The 19704-nt window shown below is 47.5% G+C and overlaps 8 protein-coding genes across 8 annotated transcripts; 2 read left to right on the top strand and 6 right to left on the bottom strand.

Annotated features, from left to right (window-relative positions):
• Positions 1-854: 854 nt before the first annotated feature.
• Positions 855-3470, bottom strand: ASPACDRAFT_23007 (ankyrin repeat domain-containing DHHC palmitoyltransferase family protein; the record flags this gene model as incomplete). The annotated part of the gene is made up of 6 exons (XM_020199163.1): positions 855-1510; positions 1579-1691; positions 1743-2007; positions 2118-2190; positions 2252-3055; positions 3168-3470. The coding sequence occupies 6 exons, from the start codon at positions 3468-3470 to the stop codon at positions 855-857; spliced, it is 2214 nt and encodes a 737-aa protein (XP_020059684.1).
• Positions 3471-4517: 1047 nt separating this feature from the next.
• Positions 4518-5840, bottom strand: ASPACDRAFT_74936 (putative cyclin-dependent protein kinase complex component). Its single transcript, XM_020204338.1, has 2 exons — positions 5747-5840; positions 4518-5679 (listed from the first exon to the last, which is right to left on the bottom strand). The coding sequence occupies exon 2, from the start codon at positions 5415-5417 to the stop codon at positions 4614-4616; it is 804 nt and encodes a 267-aa protein (XP_020059683.1). The 5' UTR covers positions 5418-5679; positions 5747-5840; the 3' UTR covers positions 4518-4613.
• Positions 5841-6093: 253 nt separating this feature from the next.
• ASPACDRAFT_74934 (uncharacterized protein) lies at positions 6094-8010 on the bottom strand. Its single transcript, XM_020204337.1, has 4 exons — positions 7831-8010; positions 7475-7754; positions 6935-7417; positions 6094-6885 (listed from the first exon to the last, which is right to left on the bottom strand). The coding sequence occupies exons 1-4, from the start codon at positions 7998-8000 to the stop codon at positions 6253-6255; spliced, it is 1566 nt and encodes a 521-aa protein (XP_020059682.1). The 5' UTR covers positions 8001-8010; the 3' UTR covers positions 6094-6252.
• Positions 8011-8216: 206 nt separating this feature from the next.
• ASPACDRAFT_111007 (hydrogen/calcium exchanger domain-containing protein) lies at positions 8217-10276 on the bottom strand. The gene is made up of 3 exons (XM_020195513.1): positions 9121-10276; positions 8771-9064; positions 8217-8689 (listed from the first exon to the last, which is right to left on the bottom strand). The coding sequence occupies exons 1-3, from the start codon at positions 9921-9923 to the stop codon at positions 8392-8394; spliced, it is 1395 nt and encodes a 464-aa protein (XP_020059681.1). The 5' UTR covers positions 9924-10276; the 3' UTR covers positions 8217-8391.
• A 1241-nt stretch (positions 10277-11517) lies between these two features.
• ASPACDRAFT_74932 (cystathionine beta-synthase CYS4) lies at positions 11518-13875 on the top strand. Its single transcript, XM_020204336.1, has 4 exons — positions 11518-11906; positions 11978-12012; positions 12092-12768; positions 12827-13875. The coding sequence occupies exons 1-4, from the start codon at positions 11647-11649 to the stop codon at positions 13445-13447; spliced, it is 1593 nt and encodes a 530-aa protein (XP_020059680.1). The 5' UTR covers positions 11518-11646; the 3' UTR covers positions 13448-13875.
• Positions 13876-14234: 359 nt separating this feature from the next.
• On the bottom strand, positions 14235-15961 carry ASPACDRAFT_111002 (signal recognition particle receptor subunit beta). Its single transcript, XM_020195512.1, has 3 exons — positions 15931-15961; positions 15453-15873; positions 14235-15381 (listed from the first exon to the last, which is right to left on the bottom strand). Exons 2-3 carry the CDS (start codon positions 15663-15665, stop codon positions 14644-14646), a joined length of 951 nt encoding a protein of 316 aa, XP_020059679.1. The 5' UTR covers positions 15666-15873; positions 15931-15961; the 3' UTR covers positions 14235-14643.
• Positions 15962-16422: 461 nt separating this feature from the next.
• On the top strand, positions 16423-17455 carry ASPACDRAFT_22964 (putative beta-1,6-glucan biosynthesis protein (Knh1); the record flags this gene model as incomplete). The annotated part of the gene is made up of 4 exons (XM_020199158.1): positions 16423-16635; positions 16706-16806; positions 16900-17302; positions 17390-17455. The coding sequence occupies 4 exons, from the start codon at positions 16423-16425 to the stop codon at positions 17453-17455; spliced, it is 783 nt and encodes a 260-aa protein (XP_020059678.1).
• Positions 17456-17933: 478 nt separating this feature from the next.
• Positions 17934-19440, bottom strand: ASPACDRAFT_56767 (glutamate 5-kinase; the record flags this gene model as incomplete). The annotated part of the gene is made up of 5 exons (XM_020203169.1): positions 17934-18773; positions 18833-18928; positions 18984-19094; positions 19159-19346; positions 19404-19440. The coding sequence occupies 5 exons, from the start codon at positions 19438-19440 to the stop codon at positions 17934-17936; spliced, it is 1272 nt and encodes a 423-aa protein (XP_020059677.1).
• Positions 19441-19704: the final 264 nt, after the last annotated feature.

The raw sequence follows: 19704 nt of genomic DNA, 5'->3' as shown, positions 1-19704 counted from the left end.
TGACTTGTTCTCAGTTACTATACTCATTTGGGGAAAGGTGAAGTAGAGATTCAGAAAGAACGAGACAGCCAACAAGGTTCCATGGGATGAAAGGAAGTGGTGGTGTAGCCTGTATGTATGTACCTATGTACCTATACTTACCCTGATAAGTACCTACCTCCTACACTACTCATGCTAGTCCATGGCGCCTGCCGAGATAAGATCTTAGCATGATTGTCGGTTTTTGAAATTTGCGACATCGGATCTTTTTCTACATAGTACGTGGTCCTGTGTATATTACTGCGGTATGCTTGGTGACTACGTCTTGTACTGGTAATGTAAATACCGGTAAGTTACATCATATCGTACAGGCAAAAAAATTATGAACATTAACATGGAAGGATGTTTGCGGTTCCACTTGTGCATACACATACATGCGCCCAGTCCCTCCCTATTCGGCTTCGAGAGGTCTCTGCAGCTTTCTTTACAATCCCTGCGCTGGAATTGAACTCCCCTTTGGTGGCTCTGACCCTTCGTCATGGCACTGTTCTAGGTATGATTATGAGAGATCCATCAATCGCAGTTTCGGCAGATTCAAGCGTAGGTGTCGAACTCAGATATCCTGCAATCCTCATATGCCAAGGCCATCGGTGACTATCATCTAGAATATTCGAGTATGCAAAGCATAACATATCGAAACAGTGATAAGCCAAGAACAGGTAACGATTGCCATCTATGAGAGGTTCATCCATGCATATCCGTTCCGCACGGATTCGCGCGACGCTGATCTGCAACCTCCCCTCCCAAGCATGAGACTGTCATAGTATCTGGTTCTTGATTCAAGGACTCTGAAGTCGTTAAGAAAGCGAGATGATTTAAGCATTTTGCTCCAGGTCATTGTCGGCCAGGCTACGGTAGCCCCCGCCGCTGTGCATTCGCAATGGAACCTCATACATTCGATTGTAATTGACAACTTCACCGCCAAGCATGGCAAAACCTGGCTCTCGTCGTCCAAAGTAGGGAGCAGGGTCGCACCAGAAATCCTGACAGTTAGTGACAATGCCACGGGAAAAGGGATTCTTTGGCCGGGCGGTACGTGGGCCGTCCCGTAACCCATCCCGCGCCGTTGCAAAGAATGTATCAACTCCCAAAAGAGAGGACCATTGTTGCAGGCAGCCATTCCGTTGGTGCCTATGTGAAACATTTTGCGCCAGAGCCGGATTGGGACCTTGACCGGCCGAAGAGAGGCCAGCTGCATCTAACGATGTCGTACCTGCCGTCACGGCCGAGGCAAATGCTCGTGAGCTTGGATAACTCCGGTCAATCGAATGGCCCCTCATGTTTTCGTAAGTCGTCTGGTTTCGGGAGATTTGGACAAGCTGAACGGCACAGAGCATAGTTATCCAAACCAGCTGAATGACCACCCAGATATCGAGAACTAGAGTAAATGTGTCACGGAGTACAAAACCACACAATGCATCATTTATGACGTTGCACTGTGGATTCACAGGAGCTGGAAGAATGTTGATATCTTAAGTTTCGTCAGCTGGAGCACGCTCCGCTTTGCGTTTCCCTTCAGATGAGCCAAGACCAACTTACAAATGAATGTCAGGCGCAAGAACAAGATGATGCCGAGTTCTAAGCAGATGATATACGAGACGAAGTGCCGCAGATTGTTCGCGCCAACACAGTTGTCGATCCATGGGCAATGGCTGCTTGAGGTTAGCGGGCGCTTTTCTGACAGCGACTGGCGGGAACCTCACTGATCATGCTTTGCGACGCATCGCCCACAACGCTTGCAATGCTTGCTTCGCAAAGGCTTTCGAATCATACACGAGACGCAGAAATTTTCCTCGTCAAATTTCCACTGCTCGAATAGTTCGATAACTACGGCTCGTTGCTGATTCCTGCTGCCCATCTTCGGAACAAAACCTGGATCTTCGGTCATCGCACAGAAATAGAAGTATGCCGTCAGAGAAAAGAAAACAGTGAAGGAGATGTTAAGAATCGGTGATGAGAAGAACGTCGCTAAGCGTGGGCTAGTCAGTTCAAATAGTCCCTCACCCCTCTCAATGCGCGGATCATGCCTTGGAGATGGACGAGGCGGCCTGAGGGAATGGAAGATGAGAATTACTGACCAGGTAGCAGGTAGAAGGCGTATCTAAAACCAACCCAGAAAAGGGAGCCTGCAAAGACCCCAGACAGGTAAGGCTTAGTTCAAAATCAGCGCTATTACGTGACATGGATTGAGGCACAATCGGTGCTTGCTTACCGTCTTTTGGAGGATTCGATACTCTGAAGGGCCTTGATTAGCAACTTTTTGAGCCATCCATTGAAGACCATAGACCGTAAGCAGCATGAGCGGGATAGCGAAAAACACAACCACATTGCTGAGAATCCAGACAGCTGCAAATATCATAAAGAAAGGCCACAGGAAGAAGAACCTCGACATGGCGATCTTACTCCGCACCCAAGGCGTCAGGCCCATAGGCAGGATTTTGGCGTTTCCGTCGAAGTCATGACCACATTCGTCTAAAGCGCGATACCATATCCGGGTCGTATTCATCTCACTCGCTACGGTTGCTGGCGTTTTACCATCCCTGGTTCTTGCGAACCTATCTGCACCATACTCTATGAGCTTATGGACGCAAGGAAGAGATCCCTTGACCAAAGCCCAATGGAGAGGGGTTAGACCGCCATCATCAACCGCATTGGCGTTGGCACCCCAACGCAAGTAGATATCCACACATGCTGGGTAACCTTTATACGCCGCCCACATTAGACCTGTGTGGCCTTGTTGGTCGGGAACATCCACCGGAATTTCCTGGTGTAGAAGAAGCACAAGCAGGAATGCATTTCCATCAATCGTGGCAAGATGTAGAATATTGTAGCCTTGGACATCGGTAAGAAGAGGATCTGCGCCATGCTGTAGTAAGAGGTGTACGATATAATAGTGGCAACGTTGCGCTGCCCACATAGCCGGAGTAGCCACCGATTCTCCCCCCTTGGCATTAACATCGGCACCAGAATCAAGAAGGAATTTGCACATAGCATATTGATTGTTTATAGCAGCCCACTGAAGTGAAAAGACACAATGTCGGTCAGCAAATTATGACGCAATGAGGACTAGGCAGTAGGAACTGCGCGAAGTGGGAATTGTGCCACATTCTTGAGCAATATAGACATACATGTAATGGGGTAATTCCTTCCTCATCCTTGTGGTCAGCTGTGAATTTTTTCTCATCGAATAATTTCTGCATGACTGAGATCTCTCCGATGCGAGCAATCTGCATAATGTCCTCGCCAAGTCGAATCGCACCCTTTATATTGCTCCGCTCTGTCTTCATACTCTGAAGTTCGACGGTCGCCTCATGCTGGGTCAATTTTGGAGGGGAAGTACTGCTCTTGCCGCTGGGCAAGGACGGTGGACTGCCCAGTCCCGCAGATTCGCGGTTATTCTGCGGTCCAGTTGAGGAAGTCCCTGACGACATTTCGAATGCAAGACGATTTCTGCGGTTGCAAGATGAAGCAACAGCCCTTGAGTTACGGCGGAAGAAGATAGAGAATGGCAGGACAGTTGCGGAACGAAGGGGGTAAAGTCGTTTTTGGAGATTGACTAGCTGGGAAAGTACTCTCGACACATCTAATGACGCATAGCGGAGATCCAGTAACAGGTGATTTATTGAGAAAAGAAGAGGTCAACAACACGGACGTGCCTTCTAAATCTCAATGACTGTCTCTGAAGGCGATGATAATGCAGGAAAAATATCAAAAACAATAATGGAGAAAAAAGCAACCGGACGAACGGGGTCCGGAAAGAACACCTCTATTTGTTGTATGGCGGAGTCGACAAAGGTGGAAGATGCGCGCGCGGTTGGGCTGGGGACTGGGCTGACCAACTGCCTGGGGGCCTGGGGGCCTGGGGGCCTGGGGGCCTGGGGCCATCTACAGGGACGATGGCTAAGTTAGGTACGGAGTACTCAGCCACTCATTAATAATATGCTTCTAAGTGGTTGGATAGCATTTGAGAGTTCCCTCCACTATGTTGAATATGGTGACTTTCTCGACATTGTTCTCGCCATTGGGCGAATTCAAAGTCAATCCTTCCACACTAATTTAACGAGACAGTAAAAATTCAAATAAGATGTCGCTGTATGTAATTGCATATATACGATGTCGTTATCCAAGATTCTCTTTCCAAACCTCAGCTTTTGACTAAACGAATCACTAACTAATTGACTACTAAACAGCTAGCCAACCAGTTAATCGAATGGTGGTCAGACTAGGCAGCCGCATTCAAGGTGCGATCAAAGCAAAGTTTCTGTTGTTTAACCCATGCCATCGCCTCCAATAGAATCAACTATTCATACCCACGGAGCTTTCTGATCGAAGGTCGCACCCAACAGTCAGTGGAAACTGGTTACCAGTCAAGAAATATCATGAACCATTATCACTGGGTATCAATACCAAAGAAAAAAGAAAAAGAAAAAAAAGAAAAGAGGGGAAAAAGGGGGGGGGGGGAAAATAATGATAATAATATGCAAAATCATCCTCCGAGATGCTGAGCAAACGTACGTCGTTCTTCCATGACAAGCACAGCGTAAGTCGTAGCAAGGAAAGCAGTCAACATGCCCTCACTCTTGGCATGAGAAGCCCTCAACTGCTTCGGGGGGATTGTCGCCAGTAATATCCAATCCGGCTTGAAGTAGCCTTGCCTGCTCAGATAACATGTGCGCATCAACCCGTAGATCGAAATCTGCCAAAAAGCAGAAACTGACTTCGAGTTTCGACAGCTCACGTTCGGTCACTCCGCCAACCTTAGCAACCCGGCTGTGTGGATAATTTAGGTCTTCCAAAGTTTTCATTGCAACTCGAAGCCCAGCAAGAACTAGACGGTGCATATTCCTTCCATTGACCTGTATCACTTTCTCAGTATTAACCATTCTGGTGATATACATGCTAGTAGCCAGATAAACGCCTGTGGACATGGGGCAATATTGGTGAAGGCGTAGTAGGTAATCTCTCAGAGTGATCGGTGGTACCCGCTTCGACAGAAACCTCTTGGAAAGCACACTCTGTTGAACAAGGTCGTGCCCCAATTTCTCGTCATTAGCTGGAAAGCAATGCAATTCGGAGGCTCTAATGGGTGTGGTCTCGCCACTAGAGATGTTGTCACCGGGTGTCCGAACACCGGGAGGCGCGGCGAGTATTTGAGAAAAGTGTGGATCTTCCGAGGATGATTTCAAGAGGATTTCGATGCTGGAGCACAATAACCTCAGTGCAGTGCTCGGAGGGATTTGGAAAACGTCGGCTACAAGCCAAGCCTTCGAGTCGTGCCCAGTGCCAGCGTGTAAAACACACCGATCGGAGATCTCTGCTAAGGTTGTAACAGCAGGTAGAATTTGAACCACTTCACATTCACTTCCTGGGTGATTCATTGTGAAGTGCTGCGGAGAAAGGCAGAAACAAGCGTGGTAGTATGTAGAGCGGCCTTGAACCTACAGGCGAAGATTAACCTCTCTAATAGGGATGGCATGGTATGACTGAGTCCAGCGAATAAGTATACTAGTCGAACCACATCGAATGATTGTTGACCCAAGTATAGATTATTTCTGGAAGCAAGAGAGGTATGACGGGATTGTGCAAAGGAAAAGGCGAGTCCTTCAGTCAGTTGCAACGTTGAGGAACATATGTTGACTGCTGCAGGCGCGGTCGATGCCTCAGTCAACTTCTGATTGATTATGGTGGGGGGGTCATTTCACGGTACCTGCATGTAATTGGAATAGTCAACGACGGCTTGAAAAGCCAAATCAAAGCCGAGTAAATATGAATCAAGCGTCCTCTTTGCGCGGCATCCATCCAAAACATAAACAAATGCTGAATCTGGCAGACTTGCTCAATATGAGAATGGACCGGACATTAGTTCGTCCGGTTTCGTGCACCCAACCCCTTTCACTTCAATCGCCGAACACCTCGTAGGGATGGATAGTCTAATCTTTCATTTAGTTCACCCCAGATTGCTCGGGACTCGCAGAAAGAGGATTAATTAGTGCGACAGTCAGAAATTTTCTGCAATGCAAACAATTTTGAAACACTTGGGTCTCCATTCTATTTCGCTCATCGATTGTCGAGCTCAGGGATTATGAAGAGAGCCACGACACCGACACTAGCCGATTACTAATTTGGAGCTTCATTCGGTCATGGACAGTTCACTAAGACGCATACATGTGCAAGACCGAAGTTATTTACCAAATTTTGCATCATATCCATGTCCTAGACACGATATACCTGTCCTTCCCATCTCTTCAAGAAAATCTCCAGGCGTGAACCGCTTCTAGAAAGCATATCAGGCTTCAGTCTCTTCACCCTTTCCTGAATCAGTCCTAGTTCAGCTTCGAGTTCAGAAATCAGGAGCTTATGGTCAATATTGGAGAGTGACGCCTTGGAACCCGAACTGGTTTGGAGTCGAGGCAGAAGAAATTGGATTGCCGAATCGGTAGGAAACAAAGCCGCTTTCAGTGGCGAATCTGCAGCCAAACCATAGTCTTTCGAAGACTCTACGAGATTGCGTCTCTTTTCCTGCAAAGAGTTTATGAGCCCACCTCTTGCTTTAAGTGATAGATTTTCCAGGGTTAAGCCCACTCTGCGTATCAGAGCTGCGAGAGCTTGGACCTCGGAGAGCGGGACAGAATGGCCTCTTGAAGAGATATTCAGAGACGCTGCCCGTGGGACTTGGATCTTCACTGTCCTCTGCTTTGGAGCAGATGAGGCCAGAAGCAACTCGCCTATTTCAGTCTTATATGCAGCAGTAAAGGCTTCAAGTGTCCCGCAAGACGAATCCTGCTCCTGTAATCCTTTAGTACACTCTCTCATAGTCACTACCATCTGCGAAAGAATGCCTCCGATCTGCAAATATAATCAGCAATTGCACCCAATCTTTCGACGAGTGACCTACAAGGTGCAGTTTCTGATTCGAGGATGCACATAGCGCACCGTGGTGTGATTGGATTTCGCGATGTATGGGATCGACAAGTTGCTGTATAGTAGACAATTCTGCGAGGATGCCAATCTCAGAGTACAATGACCCCAGCTCTGCCTCGAGGGCTTCCGATACATCAGAATCTGCCCGTGTTGTCTCGTCCTGCATTACCCCATGGACCTTCTGTACAATTTCCAAGTATAGGCGGTCAAGACGGTGCTCTATCTCTCCAGCGACATACTGAGCATGATGTACACCCAGATCCGTAGCCTGCCTGGAAATAGAAGCATCGTTCCCAGCATACTCAATGCCGTGGGCAACTCTTTCAAGGTGTGCGAGGGTTTTTTCATCGTCCTTCAATCTAGTAGTCAGAGAAGAGAGTAATCTTCTCCCTTCCGTTGCCACCTTCTCCAATTCCGATTTGACGTCGAGTTCCAGTTCAAGAGAGGTTTCAAGAAACTGAACAGACTATAAGCAACTAGCCCCGGATTTCAATTCACCCCACAAGTGACTTACTACGGCTGTAGCAGTCTGCCTCCCGGATAGAGTCTTCAAACGCAATCTTTCTGCATCCCTCTTGAACCCGAGCTCTCCTTTTTCCTTTTGATAAAGCCGTCTGTTCATAGTCTCGCATTGTGAAGAGAAGATATTCTTCTGCCGTAAGATTGCGGTCGTAGAAGCGTTAAGTGAATCGATCGCTTGCTGAAGTTCTTTTTCGAGAAATGGCCGAGTTGCGCGGGTACTTCGATTATTGAGTAGTTTGCTCAGGACACCCGATTTTTCGAGAGCAGAATGTCTGCAGGCTCAAGAAGAAGCAGGGGTTAGTTAGTCAAAGGTGGGTTTTTATTATGTACGCAGGGCGTGATGGGTACAATGTAAACTCTTCTTGTGACAATAGTAACTCGCTGGTGATATGCTCCGTCACCCACTTGGCATGAGCTGCAGCGCCTCCCGCATTACTGAAAACTGACAAGACCTTATTTCGATCGATCGGGATATTGCGCTCCCTGAAAGTATTGATGACAAGAGGTGTTGACTCCATTGGATTGACGGGGTCGAACATCGGCACGTTGGCTCTGCAAGTCAGCCGCACACGGCCTAGAAATAGGATGCATCGGTCAACAATGGGAAGCCTCGGCACATCATTTTGAGGGTGGCCAAGCAAACCCCGTTCTTCACCACCATCCAACATACAACTTACTACATGCTGTAAAAGAAGTGGCTACGTACAAGCCAGTTGAAGAAATCAAAACGAGAACGGAATTCGAAATCGTTACTGAAAATTACACCCGGGAATGACTTTCCCCTCAAGAGATATCGTCTAGTCAAGGAACTTACTTGCACAAATTTGATGTCGAATAAGGTCTGCTGCAATCGACCTTCGCCTCCAGTATGAACATAACACGAAAACGCCCTCTCAATAGCTACACCAATCATGCATCTGACCCACCTTGCGGCTCAATCTGGGGGTAATACCATGTGCTCACGGCTATAATCACGTATACCAAAACACACAGACCCCCTTCAAGGTAATTTGATTTACCGTCACGGAGGAAATTGCCGACAACAAGAATAGACAACACTACCAGAACAATCATGAAGATCTCGAAGTTCAGGCCCAAGTCTTTGCCTAGACCCCACCCAACAATCACTGCCAAAGGCGCATTCAGCAAAGCCGTCTGAATAGATGGCCCCAGGCAGTGGAAGAGAGCGAAGTTGATCTGATTGTCCCTGAACAGATAGTCAGCAGAGACCGGCAAACGATAAGCTGTTGCAGTACGTGGTCGGGGGGCATCCAAAAGATTCACTTACCAAGCTTCATCAATTGCAGTTAAATGCTCTGCCGCCTTTTCGACCAAAGGCACAAGGATAAGACCAACAAAATTGTCGGACACTCCTCTATCGACAATGTGCTCGATTTCTTCTACCAAGAAAACTGCTGACATGCAGACACAAGCGAGGGATGTCGCAATAGCGATGAAGCATTCGACTAGAGTGAGCTTTGCACGCTTCATTTCCTTTTCTCTGTCCTCATCCTGATGCTCGTCGAACTCTAGGACTTCGTCAAAAATGCTGTGGTGACTGTGAAGATTGTAGAATAGATACCTGAACCGGTTAGTAGGATGCTAGATAAACAAGTGCTATTGCAGGCATCCACTTACATCAGGAACGCGACCAGGAGGATCACGGCGGTGGCTCGACTGATGATCAAAGTAGACTGGTTTAGTTGTGCTGGTGTAATCTGTGTATGTGTTGAGCTGCTACTCAAAGCCGAGTAGAAGGCACTGGGAATCAATAGACCAAAGCCTGCTACCAGCAGCAGCCCGGATCCTACTTCACTCACGGCTTCATGAAATGACTGCTCCTCCCGTGTAATACCACCAAAAAAGAAACAAAGACCCAAGCAGAGTAAGAGATTTGCCAGCACGGAACCCAGAATCGCAGCCTGAATGACTGGGATGAGGTCGCCATTTCTATCGTTATGGATCAGAACCATGAAGAGAACAATTTCCACCACAGAGCTTAGTGTTGTCTCCAGAAGGACGCCAAACACTTTGGGCAGCTTCTTCGCAAGCTCTCCCCCCGCAAACCCGAGCAGATTAGCGGAGGGTACCATAGCTATGTAATTGAGAGCGAACACCCAAATATGTAGGTCTGGCCGTGCAAAATGGATGGCGATAGCAGCTGGGACAAATGGCCAGAGCACGTTGACCAGCATGGACAAGGTACACGTGCTTCGCAAGCAGACCCGCAGGAAGTGAACCGGGTGAATACCAGTTCGGCCGCTTTCTCCCGCGGTATCGATGCGAAACAATCCATGATGTCGTTTACGGGTTTGTTTATTATGCGCGGGAAGCACTGTATTGTCTCGCGACCCGTCAGCCACGTGCATAGGATCTGGCGATAAGACCCCGAGGGCACCTTGAAGACCTTCCCGTCGCCCGGATTGCGAACGCTGGCTCATGTCGCTGTACAACGTGTAAATCGTGAGGGTTGTGCACACAAACGCCCTTGATCGAGATTCACGAATCGCTTGCTGAAATTTCCTGTTCTAGGTTATGGTAAAAGGGTGGGAAGACAGAAGAACTAGGCTCGCACGTCTTATTACTGACGAAAAAAAGCCGATATGATCATGGACATCGGAAGCCGGAGGTGAAGAGGAGGCAAAGAGGGAAGTAATCCTCAAAGAAGATATGCAGGTAATCTTCGATACTGAGGCATGATGGGCTAGAACCAGAAGCCCGCGCATATATATATAAGAAATGAAGATTTGAGACCTCAAGACCAAACGAGGGTCTTGGCAAATGTGTTGGCAGCTGGCGAAAGGTCGATCGTACATAGTATGTAGTCTAGTTCTATCCTGGTCCCACGCGGCTGGATAGTACTGTACAGTACGTAGTAACTTACTTCATAACTAGTAAGTTAACTAAGTTATTCCTGTAGCATGGAGTCTAGCCTTCTAGATCGAGCTCAGACAGTCAGCACCAGCTGAGTAGCCGGACCAATTTTCAAATACCCTGTAGTGGATTAATTGTGCCTACACAGGTTATTCAGGTTACTTAGGCGCCGATGAGAGTTCCATGAATAGCCATGATTATTGACCAGTTTTTTTTTTGTGCCCGAGAGCATTGCTAAAGTATCGAAGCCGAACAGGCCAAACACCACTGAGCGGACCTTTAAGCATACTCAAACTTAGTTGGAGTAGAGGCATCTTGCAAGGTACAGTACACTTGTACTGTAGCCTCACGCTATAACGAATTCCCGTAAAGACGAAGTCTTGCCGTATAACGAAATCATACAACCGCCAGATTGGTTTTACCATACAGAATTTGTAGTGTTGTCTTATAACAAAACTCGTACAAAAGTGTTCTTTTCTACATATAATATTTGTTATGTCGAAGGGGCAAAGTTACTTGAATAGGAAATTCTTGAGAGAAAATTAGTAGATTTAATAGATTTCTGCTTAATCAGCATTTTTCAAAATCTGCTTAAACCATATAAAAGGCCCTTTACACCTAGTTGATATAAGACATATTTCAATATAATAAACAAAAGGGGCTGTCTCAATTAATTCGTTATATCGTGAGGCTACAGTACTGTAACCCAACGGTGCCCGCCGCCAAGAACACAGCCACAGCAGCAGGGAGTCTATAGCAAGTGCCCAGACTCATCCCGTATCCGTACAGTACAGTACATACATAGTACGGTGTACAGAGCATGTAGTTAAGTATGGAGTAGTGAGCATCGAGTACTCATCGTGTTAAAACAGCCCATAAGCCTGAGCTGACCTCGAGGAACCCAGCTGAAAGCGGGCTTCAGGTTCTGAAGATGAGCATGTGCTATATTCCATAATAAGTCGAGCTGGAAATGAATGTCTGAGAGTATAGTCCCAGCCCAGCCGACGGCTACGGCTACCGTCGGACGTTAGGAGGAGGGGGGGAGAGATTACGAGATTTTTATCCAGATTTTCTCATTCCCTCAGTAGTTATTCCTTCCCATTCCCTCGTTTTTGCTACTTTTCGCATTCTCCTCCTTTTTGTCTTTGTGTGTGTGTTCAGACTTATCCCAGAGCACAAACTTCCATCTACTTATAACTTTGGTTGCCTTTCAATCTTTATCCCTCAATATCTTACCGTTCACATCTCGCATTATCCGCAGTCGGCGCTTTCCTCCCTCAATCATCAGCTATGTCGTCTATAACCGCTCCCGCCGTCCCTCCGGTGGCCCTCGAGACCATCACTCAACACATTGGTAATACGCCTCTAGTACGGTTGAATAGATTACCGCGCAGCTTGGGCATTGAGGCCACGGTGTATGCGAAATTGGAATTTTTCAACGCAGGAGGAAGCGTGAAGGACAGGATTGCCTTGCGCATGATTGAAGAAGCAGAGCGGTCAGGGCGCATCAAGCCCGGTGATACTTTAATTGAGCCTACTAGTGGAAACACGTACGTTGCCTCAGGCCTTCGCTACGCTTGTCTCTCTGGAAAGCATGAGCTGAATTAATATTTGCTTTCAGTGGTATTGGTCTTGCTCTTGTCGCCGCTGTCAAAGGTGAGTCGTCTTGCTCGGATCATTTGACCCCAAGTCTCAGGTTGCCAATGTCTAACCTTTCTGCTGCGTTTTGTATAAGGCTACAAGACAATCATCACTCTCCCCGAAAAGATGTCTGCTGAAAAGGTTGCTGTACTGCGAGCCCTGAATGCCACCATCATTCGCACACCCAACGAAGCTGCTTTCGACTCTCCCGAATCTCACATCGGTGTGGCGAAGCGCCTTGAGAAGGAGCTTCCAAACGCGCATATATTGGATCAATATGGCAACGAGAACAATCCGTTGGCACATGAGTTAGGGACAGCTGAGGAAATCTGGACCCAGACGCAAGGACAGATCACGGCAATCGTTGCCGGTGCAGGAACCGGCGGAACTATCACCGGTCTAGCTCGGGGCTTAAAAAAGCATAATCCCAGTGTTCAGGTCATAGCTGCTGACCCTCATGGTTCGATCTTGGCTCTCCCTGCTATATTGAATCAGGAGCATCTTAATGAGCCCTACAAAGTGGAAGGAATTGGCTACGACTTTATTCCCGAAGTCCTGGATCAGAAACTTGTTGACAAGTGGTACAAAACTGCTGATAAGGAGTCTTTCCAGTACGCTCGTCGCCTAATTGCAGAGGAAGGGCTTCTTGTTGGCGGAAGTAGTGGTAGTGCCATTGCGGCCTTGGTTCAGGCCGCCGAAGACCAGAGATTCGGCAAGGATGATGTGGTAGTTGTAGTCTTACCGGACAGCATCAGAAGCTACCTTACCAAGGTATTTTATTGTTTCCCATACAACTATATAAGGTGGCCATTATCCTAATTGATTACAGTTTGCGGATGATGACTGGCTTGCTGCGAACGGGCTCCTGACAGCTCCCGCCACTGCCCCAGCATCCTTGTCTCCAACGCTAAAGCCTCAAGGACAACAAGATGCATTTTCCGGCTCAAAGGTCAAAGCCCTAAGACTCAAACCGATTACCACGGTTCGATCGAATATTCCATGCGAAACCGCCATTGAGATGATGCGTGACAGAGGTTTCGATCAACTTCCTGTTTTGGCAGCCTCTGGGAAGAAGCTTGTTGGGCTTCTCACCTTGGGCAACATTCTGAGTCGGCTTACCCATGGACGTGCTACAGGCAAGAGCCCTGTGGCGGATGTCATGTTCGATTTCAGCAAAATACCTGAAGTTGTCACAGATCCCAGAGATATGGGCATGGCGAAGCCCCAGGACGCGCAACAGGCATCTCAGATCCAGAACCGGAAATTTGTTGAGATCACCATGGAAACGCCCCTTACTGTGTTAAATCGATTCCTGGAATGGAACAGTGCAGCCGTTGTCACCGAGAGAGGCGAGAACGGAGCTATGAAGCCAGTAGCAGTTGCCACGAAAGTCGACCTGTTAAGTTGGATGCTTCGTCACAGTGAGAATGGCGCCTCAGAGTCTCAATAGAAACAGTCTTCTCGCATACTGTCTGTTTTGGCGCGCGATTCTGTCTGGGCTACGTCCTCCTTTTTGCTCATAAGCCCGGGCCTGCTAGCACCATCGGCCGCCACGCTATTATATCCTTAATGAAGAACGGGGTGTTGTGGAGTATATGGTGGAATCTATGGAGATGGTTTCAAGTGAGAAACGAAACATGACTGTTTTTATTCTCTTTTCTAGATTTGATTTTATATGCTATTGGGTTATATAAGGTTGGCACTACCGCTGGAGTCAGAACTACAATTAACCACATCAGCGATGGCCAGTTGTTGCAATCTTCCTTTACAAGATGCAACTTGGTAGAGCTCTTAAAGACACCTTGCATTGCTGGCACTATGATGTGCACTCTTCATCGCGATAGCATTTTCAATTGATAAATTGCTAGTTCAATTCACACACAGCAGAGAATCTGGCCGTTCAGCACAATTTATTAACAAGAAGACTGTTTCAGTAACGGAAAATCTTTTCTGACAAATTAAAATACTAGTGAAATCTACCGCCATCTTAGTGAGATTGAATCGAATCATAAAAGTAGTCGGATCGTACAGCTAATACCTGTTCAAGATGCCAGAGGGTGCTCTGGCACCAATTATTGCTGTAAAGTCCTCAAGTACTGCAGCTTTCACGCTAAAGCTAGATACTCCTATTTGTGATTGTGATAACACTGTTAATCTCGAACGTTTTCTGACTATGAAACACAAGGTTTTGAACATCATTCCAGGGCCAACAACTATTGAGATGATGTTTGAGTCAACAATAACTAACGATTACCAGTCCTAATTGCAAGCTTGTTTCCGCAGATCCTCTGCTAATTAAAGTGTAGCAAAACCAGAATATGCCTAGATCCTTGTTACCACTATAGTATCGTATCCCTTGTGTCGTGAAGTGAGCTTGTTTAAATCCACCATACTCTATGATCTAATCCTTAAGTCACACTATACATGAGGTGTTTTAAGGATGATGCTTGTTCCTAATTAGTCTACAACCCCTTCACCAAAGCATACACATGTGATCACTAACATAGTTCCTTCATTGCTCTGTTTTTCACATCTCTTTGCCCAGTATATTGGCAAGTATGCCCATTGGCCCATGTGACATCTGGGGTTGATGAAATCTCGCCGGCAATGATAGACCTCGCACTCCGTCAGCCGTGAGTGTATACCTTACAGGCATTGACCTATCCATTCCTCCCATTTGCGCACACCAGATCCAAGATTGCTCTCTTCATCGCCCATGACTGCTCCTCCGACAATGTCTACTACTATACCAACTTCGTCTTTCAAAGACTGGAACGAGAATCTATCGTTGGGGTTGCTGCTGCCTAGAATATCGTCTTCGCCATCAGCAATTCCAGCGTCAACACTAGCATCCAGAAGATTTTTGCTTCGAGAGTTCCGGAGTTTACTAATCTCATCCTCCAATTTCTCCCGCACGGATCCAGGCGGTAGGGCGGTGAAGAGGTCTTGTTTGTTGGCAGCCACAAGCACAGGAACTTCAGATGCTGCTTTCTTTCCCCTACTCAAAGCACGTCTCTGAAGGATCAAGAGCACATCGTACAAGTAATGGGCTGTATCCCGTAGGGTTTCGGGGTTGGCAAGTACTGCAGTGTCCACCATGTACAAGACACCACGCAACTTCGACTTGGCATCCTTTGAGGCCGACATGGAGAGCAACTGCGAAATAGCATGGGATTCACGGAGTTTGCCATGACCAGGAGTGTCCATCAACCGATATTTGACCGGGTTCTTGGAAATATCCTTCAACGAAGTATCATTCACCGATCTGTAGCGATTTGAGGCGGTCGGCACCGAGGCGGAAAGGCTGATGGTAGCTGCAGTAGATGTTTGGGACGTATGAGTGACTCGAATATCTGTACGAGCAGGAGACGACTTTGCTTCGAGCTGGTACTCATGAGGAGTGTGTCAGCTAGACGTGGGAAAGCGAGAGAAAGAGCCTTCAAGGGAAGTCAGACCAGAGTCAAGAGAGCAGTCTTTCCAGCTCCATTAGGGCCCAAGAGCAAGAAATTGCTAGACGGTGGAGATGCAACCGTTCGGTAAAAGAGAAGATGCAATAGGACGGGCAGTCCGAACGCGATGAGGACCGTAATAGCAATCGCGATAGGGCTGCCGTCGAGCAAACTAGTAGCTATGCCTTCAAACGAAACCCAATCTCCGTGCGAACGCATTTCGATTGGATGCGCCCGTGAGATAGAGGTCTTTCTAGGCCGTTGAGCAAGATAATTTGCGCCGTGACAAAGGAGGAGTGCAGTGGTTGAGAGCAGGAAGAGAGGAGGAGCAGGGTGGAGAGTGCGAGTGAGCCATTAGAACATACGTAGCTAGATGGATAAGATTAACTCGCCTGGAGTGGGCCTTTCACAACCGACGCTAAAACCGCTTTCAACCGCAAGGCTCAGTTTTCAACCACCGTTCCATAGTCTCTAATGTACCTACCTGGCAGTAAGGTACGTAGCAAGATCAAGGCTGGATGGAGGTAAGCTTAGTGGATTTCCTGGGGAAGGGAGTGACGACCAGGCAGGTACCTACCAGTATCTCAGAGGTATTATCATACCATCTTCATTGAAAAGTTCATTTAAGGAATGGGGTTAGTGTATGAAGTCTAATCATGCAGAGTACTAGTAGGATGTTAACACCTGACGGCCATGATCCCGCTACATGCACTGTTCCCTTTCGGGGGCGCGTCCCTTGCTGCCAGCCAGGTGCAAATGCTATGGAGGGGGCCAGCATGCCGTCGATTGCAGGGGCAACACTAGGGCGTCGATTTCTCAACTCATCAGGTTACTCTGTTTGTTTAATTCTCTCGTCTTGCAAGTAAATGCCACAAGTGAATTCGCAGCATCATCTGCCTCTGAGAAACTGAGCTCTCCTTGTCTTTGTTTCTAAATTCTCTCTCTCACTCTCTCTCCTTTCTCTCTTCACAATATGATGGTCAGGCACCTAATATTGTTCCTTCTCTCTGCGTTGTTTCCACAAGCACTCGCGGATGTGGAGTTTATGATTCCACAACCCGGTGCCATCCTACGAATTGGGGACGTTCTTACGGCCCAGTGGAGGGAGTCAGGCAGGCTTCCTCTGATCTCTGACCTCCTACACTACGATCTCTATCTCTGCGCCGGCGGGGAGGTAGCGGGCACTTATGTGGGGCTCCTGTCCCTACATATAGTTTATGTATCTATCGGAAGCCTACTGACCATTGCGGGTGCTGCAGGAAGATGTAGCTCTGCTTTCGAGAGGAAACCTCTTTGCGAGGGGTAATTCACTATCCTTTACGCTTGACCGCAGTATAAGGGACAGTGATGCAAATACATAGTAAGGGGAATATGGCAGCGTGCATCTGCTGTGCCACACCATACCATCAAGTCATAATGAGCAGCCTATCGCTAACTCTAGCATCACTGACAGCTTTCTAAAAATGGTCTCTTGGGGCGCGGGTGCCTCCGTCATTAATGTTTCTGAGCAGTTCACTATAACTAATATGACCAGTCCTGTCTCAACATCCGTCTTGCACAGCTTGCCTCCCACAATTAACGACTCTGCACTTTCGGATTGTGAAATGTCCAGACATCATGAACCGCGAAAGAGACAAGTAGAAGAGGCTTTTACAGTCCCATATCAGTTGCAGATCGGGCCTACCAGATATGCGCCAATGGCCAAGAAGCCTGCAAGCACGATTCCAGCCAAATTGCCGACTCCCCAGTTTCCAGCAAGCGCATATACCATCGCCACAACCTATCTCCCCCCAGCAACCGTTCAGGTCACCCTCTCCGCCTCTGTGACATACTCGGTGGCCAGTATTGAGAATACTGTATGTTTTGAGTTGTTTCTTGCCCCGGCAGATGTCCTCTCAACCGTGGTGTGACCTCAAATATTGAGCTAACGGAATCCTGTACAGGCCTCTCCCGCACCACATTTGCAGGACGCACAAATGAGGCGATTCTTAGAACGATGGAAAGACTAGATTCAAATTCTCATAACAACGCTCAGCACCATCTCAATAAACGTTGATCTCCCTATCGTACTGCTCATGTCTTTCAATCGCTAGGCGGGTCATTACTGAGCACGTCTCGTGCACTCACCCGGGAAACCAGTAAAAGCTCATAAGATTGACCGGAGATTGCCCATGTTATCATAATGATAGATGGTCGTTTGATCACTGTAATTGATTTAGAATCAAGAAAGACCTAACTGATCATGATATCCTTGCGAGATCCCATCATAAGCTACTGTCAATTACTGAAAACTAGGTAATCTTAGCCAGGGATGGTAGCACCATAATCTTCAGTCTAACTGAGCTTTTCGGCGCAGCTGTATTGCTTAAGAATTAAGATGGGAGAGGGGGAGGATAGCCTAGAAGCCTACCGAATAGGTCTTTCAAGTGTTCGAAGAATGTAATCAAAAACTCAGTATCAGCACCTAGCTTGAGACTCTGGTGGGATCTATCGACCTGAGCTGTCATCGGTCTGCAGAAAGGCGATATTCTCACGGAGCGCCACATATTCACTATCGGCATACCCAAGTAGCGTATGGATTTGTGTGCTCCTGTGGCCCTTAACGCGCTCAATCTCGATACTGCCATAATTGACCAATGCACGTCCAACTTCCTTGGGCTCTTGTCCATGATGAAGGAAATCGCCATCGAGAGAGTCTGGAGAAACTTTCCCAATCACGACTAACCTTACCACTTCTTGTTGAGAGAAGTGACCTTCCACCCCGATTACACCGGCAGGGAGCAGACTGGCCTTTTTCTGAAGAGCACTATATGCACCGTGGTCTATATAGACTGTACCCCTGGGCTTCATTCCGTGAAGAAGCCAAAATGATCGGGATTGTATCGGATTCTCGGATGGAATGAATCGCGTGTGTAGCGGAGGCGAAGCCCGAGAGTTGCTTGATACCTCAAAGCTCTCGACTGGTTCAGCCACTGCATCTGTTACAGTAGACCTTCGACTCTGCTGTTGGAGATAATTGACAATATCATGTACATTTCCGGGCTTCGAACTCCTAGTGATGATAGTCGTTACGCCAGCACTAGTTCCAAGCTTTGCAGCGATGATCTTGGTACCCATACCACCGGTACCTAGAGATGATCCAGCCGATGAAACATCTGCTTCCAAGGTTGAAATATCTGTGACAACTTCAATTGGGCGCGCGTCGGGATTTGTACGGGGATTAGCAGTATAGAGACAATCAACATCCGTCATCAGGAAGAGGTAATCGGCCTTGACCATCGCTGCTGTGATTGCTGATAGTGTATCGTTGTCACCAAATTTAATTTCCTGGTAAAGTCAGTATAGCATTCCGCGACGCAATAGGTGAGGACGAAGGGTCAACCTACGGAAACAGCCAAAGTATCGTTCTCATTGACAATCGGGATTACACCCATATCGAATAGTTGCGAGAAGGTATTTTGGGCATTGATGTATTGTGTTCTCTATTGTCTTGTTAAAGATGGTGAACCATTCTCGTTAGTTGACAACGATGCTTACATCGGCAATATCGTTCCTAGTTAACAGGATTTGGGCTACTGGGAGACGCAGGTGCGCAAACAGACCATCCCAAAGACTCATCAGCCTACACTGGCCAACGGCAGCCAATGCCTAGAACACCATGGTCAGTACTTGCGAATCTAACGCCTGCACAAATCAATTCCCTATTGTATACCTGTATCCGAGGTAAGTGTTTAGGTCTCTCTTCCACATCCATTCTTCGCAACCCCACACCAACAGCGCCAGACGAAACAAGAACAACATTATGACCTTCTCTGTGAAGCTTGGCAACTGTTTCGACTATGAGCGTAAGGATGGACAGTATAGGTTCATGGGTGTTCTCGTCTACTATGGAACTGGTTCCTGCGCATCAAGTTCTCGTTAGTTTCTGCCTTCGGTCAATCATTGCATAATCCGCACCTAGCTTGATGACAATGGTCAGACGCTTAAAGACCATTGTGATTTGAGACTCAAATGAATCGAATGATCAGCTTTCAACCATGATTATTGCACAGTGCTACTGTGGGTCATTGGAAGTTGGCTCTGGTTGTTGCTGTGAGTCAGCTGCAATGACCCACCTACCAAGACACCCTTTCTGCCCGCTCTCACCGCCCATATACTGTACGGAGCTTGCCGCGGGATCACTTGTCGAGAGCACAAGGACAAGCGATTCCTGAGTAGAAGGGTATCTAAGCTATATCTCTCCTCCAGTGCTCATACA

Source organism: Aspergillus aculeatus, assembly GCF_001890905.1.
Source record: "Aspergillus aculeatus ATCC 16872 unplaced genomic scaffold ASPACscaffold_2, whole genome shotgun sequence".
In the NCBI taxonomy this organism is placed as follows: domain Eukaryota; kingdom Fungi; phylum Ascomycota; class Eurotiomycetes; order Eurotiales; family Aspergillaceae; genus Aspergillus; species Aspergillus aculeatus.
This window is presented reverse-complemented; position numbering and strand designations above follow the sequence as displayed.

Excerpts from the sequence above, each read along its gene's own strand:
- ASPACDRAFT_74936 (XM_020204338.1), bottom strand. The coding sequence starts at position 5,417 with ATGAATCACCCAGGAAGTGAATGTGAAGTGGTTCAAATTCTACCTGCT.
- ASPACDRAFT_111002 (XM_020195512.1), bottom strand. The coding sequence starts at position 15,665 with ATGCGTTCGCACGGAGATTGGGTTTCGTTTGAAGGCATAGCTACTAGT. Across the intron at positions 15,382-15,452 it reads AGACTGCTCTCTTGACTCTG|CTCGAAGCAAAGTCGTCTCC; the intron begins GTCTGACTTCCC and ends CATGAGTACCAG.
- ASPACDRAFT_111007 (XM_020195513.1), bottom strand. The coding sequence starts at position 9,923 with ATGAGCCAGCGTTCGCAATCCGGGCGACGGGAAGGTCTTCAAGGTGCC. Across the intron at positions 9,065-9,120 it reads CTCCTGGTCGCGTTCCTGAT|GTATCTATTCTACAATCTTC; the intron begins GTAAGTGGATGC and ends TAACCGGTTCAG. Across the intron at positions 8,690-8,770 it reads ACTGCAATTGATGAAGCTTG|GGACAATCAGATCAACTTCG; the intron begins GTAAGTGAATCT and ends CTATCTGTTCAG.
- ASPACDRAFT_74932 (XM_020204336.1), top strand. The coding sequence starts at position 11,647 with ATGTCGTCTATAACCGCTCCCGCCGTCCCTCCGGTGGCCCTCGAGACC. Across the intron at positions 11,907-11,977 it reads GAGCCTACTAGTGGAAACAC|TGGTATTGGTCTTGCTCTTG; the intron begins GTACGTTGCCTC and ends ATTTGCTTTCAG. Across the intron at positions 12,769-12,826 it reads TCAGAAGCTACCTTACCAAG|TTTGCGGATGATGACTGGCT; the intron begins GTATTTTATTGT and ends AATTGATTACAG.
- ASPACDRAFT_74934 (XM_020204337.1), bottom strand. The coding sequence starts at position 8,000 with ATGGAGTCAACACCTCTTGTCATCAATACTTTCAGGGAGCGCAATATC. Across the intron at positions 7,755-7,830 it reads TCACAAGAAGAGTTTACATT|ACATTCTGCTCTCGAAAAAT; the intron begins GTACCCATCACG and ends TTGAGCCTGCAG. Across the intron at positions 7,418-7,474 it reads GGCAGACTGCTACAGCCGTA|TTTCTTGAAACCTCTCTTGA; the intron begins GTAAGTCACTTG and ends TAGTCTGTTCAG.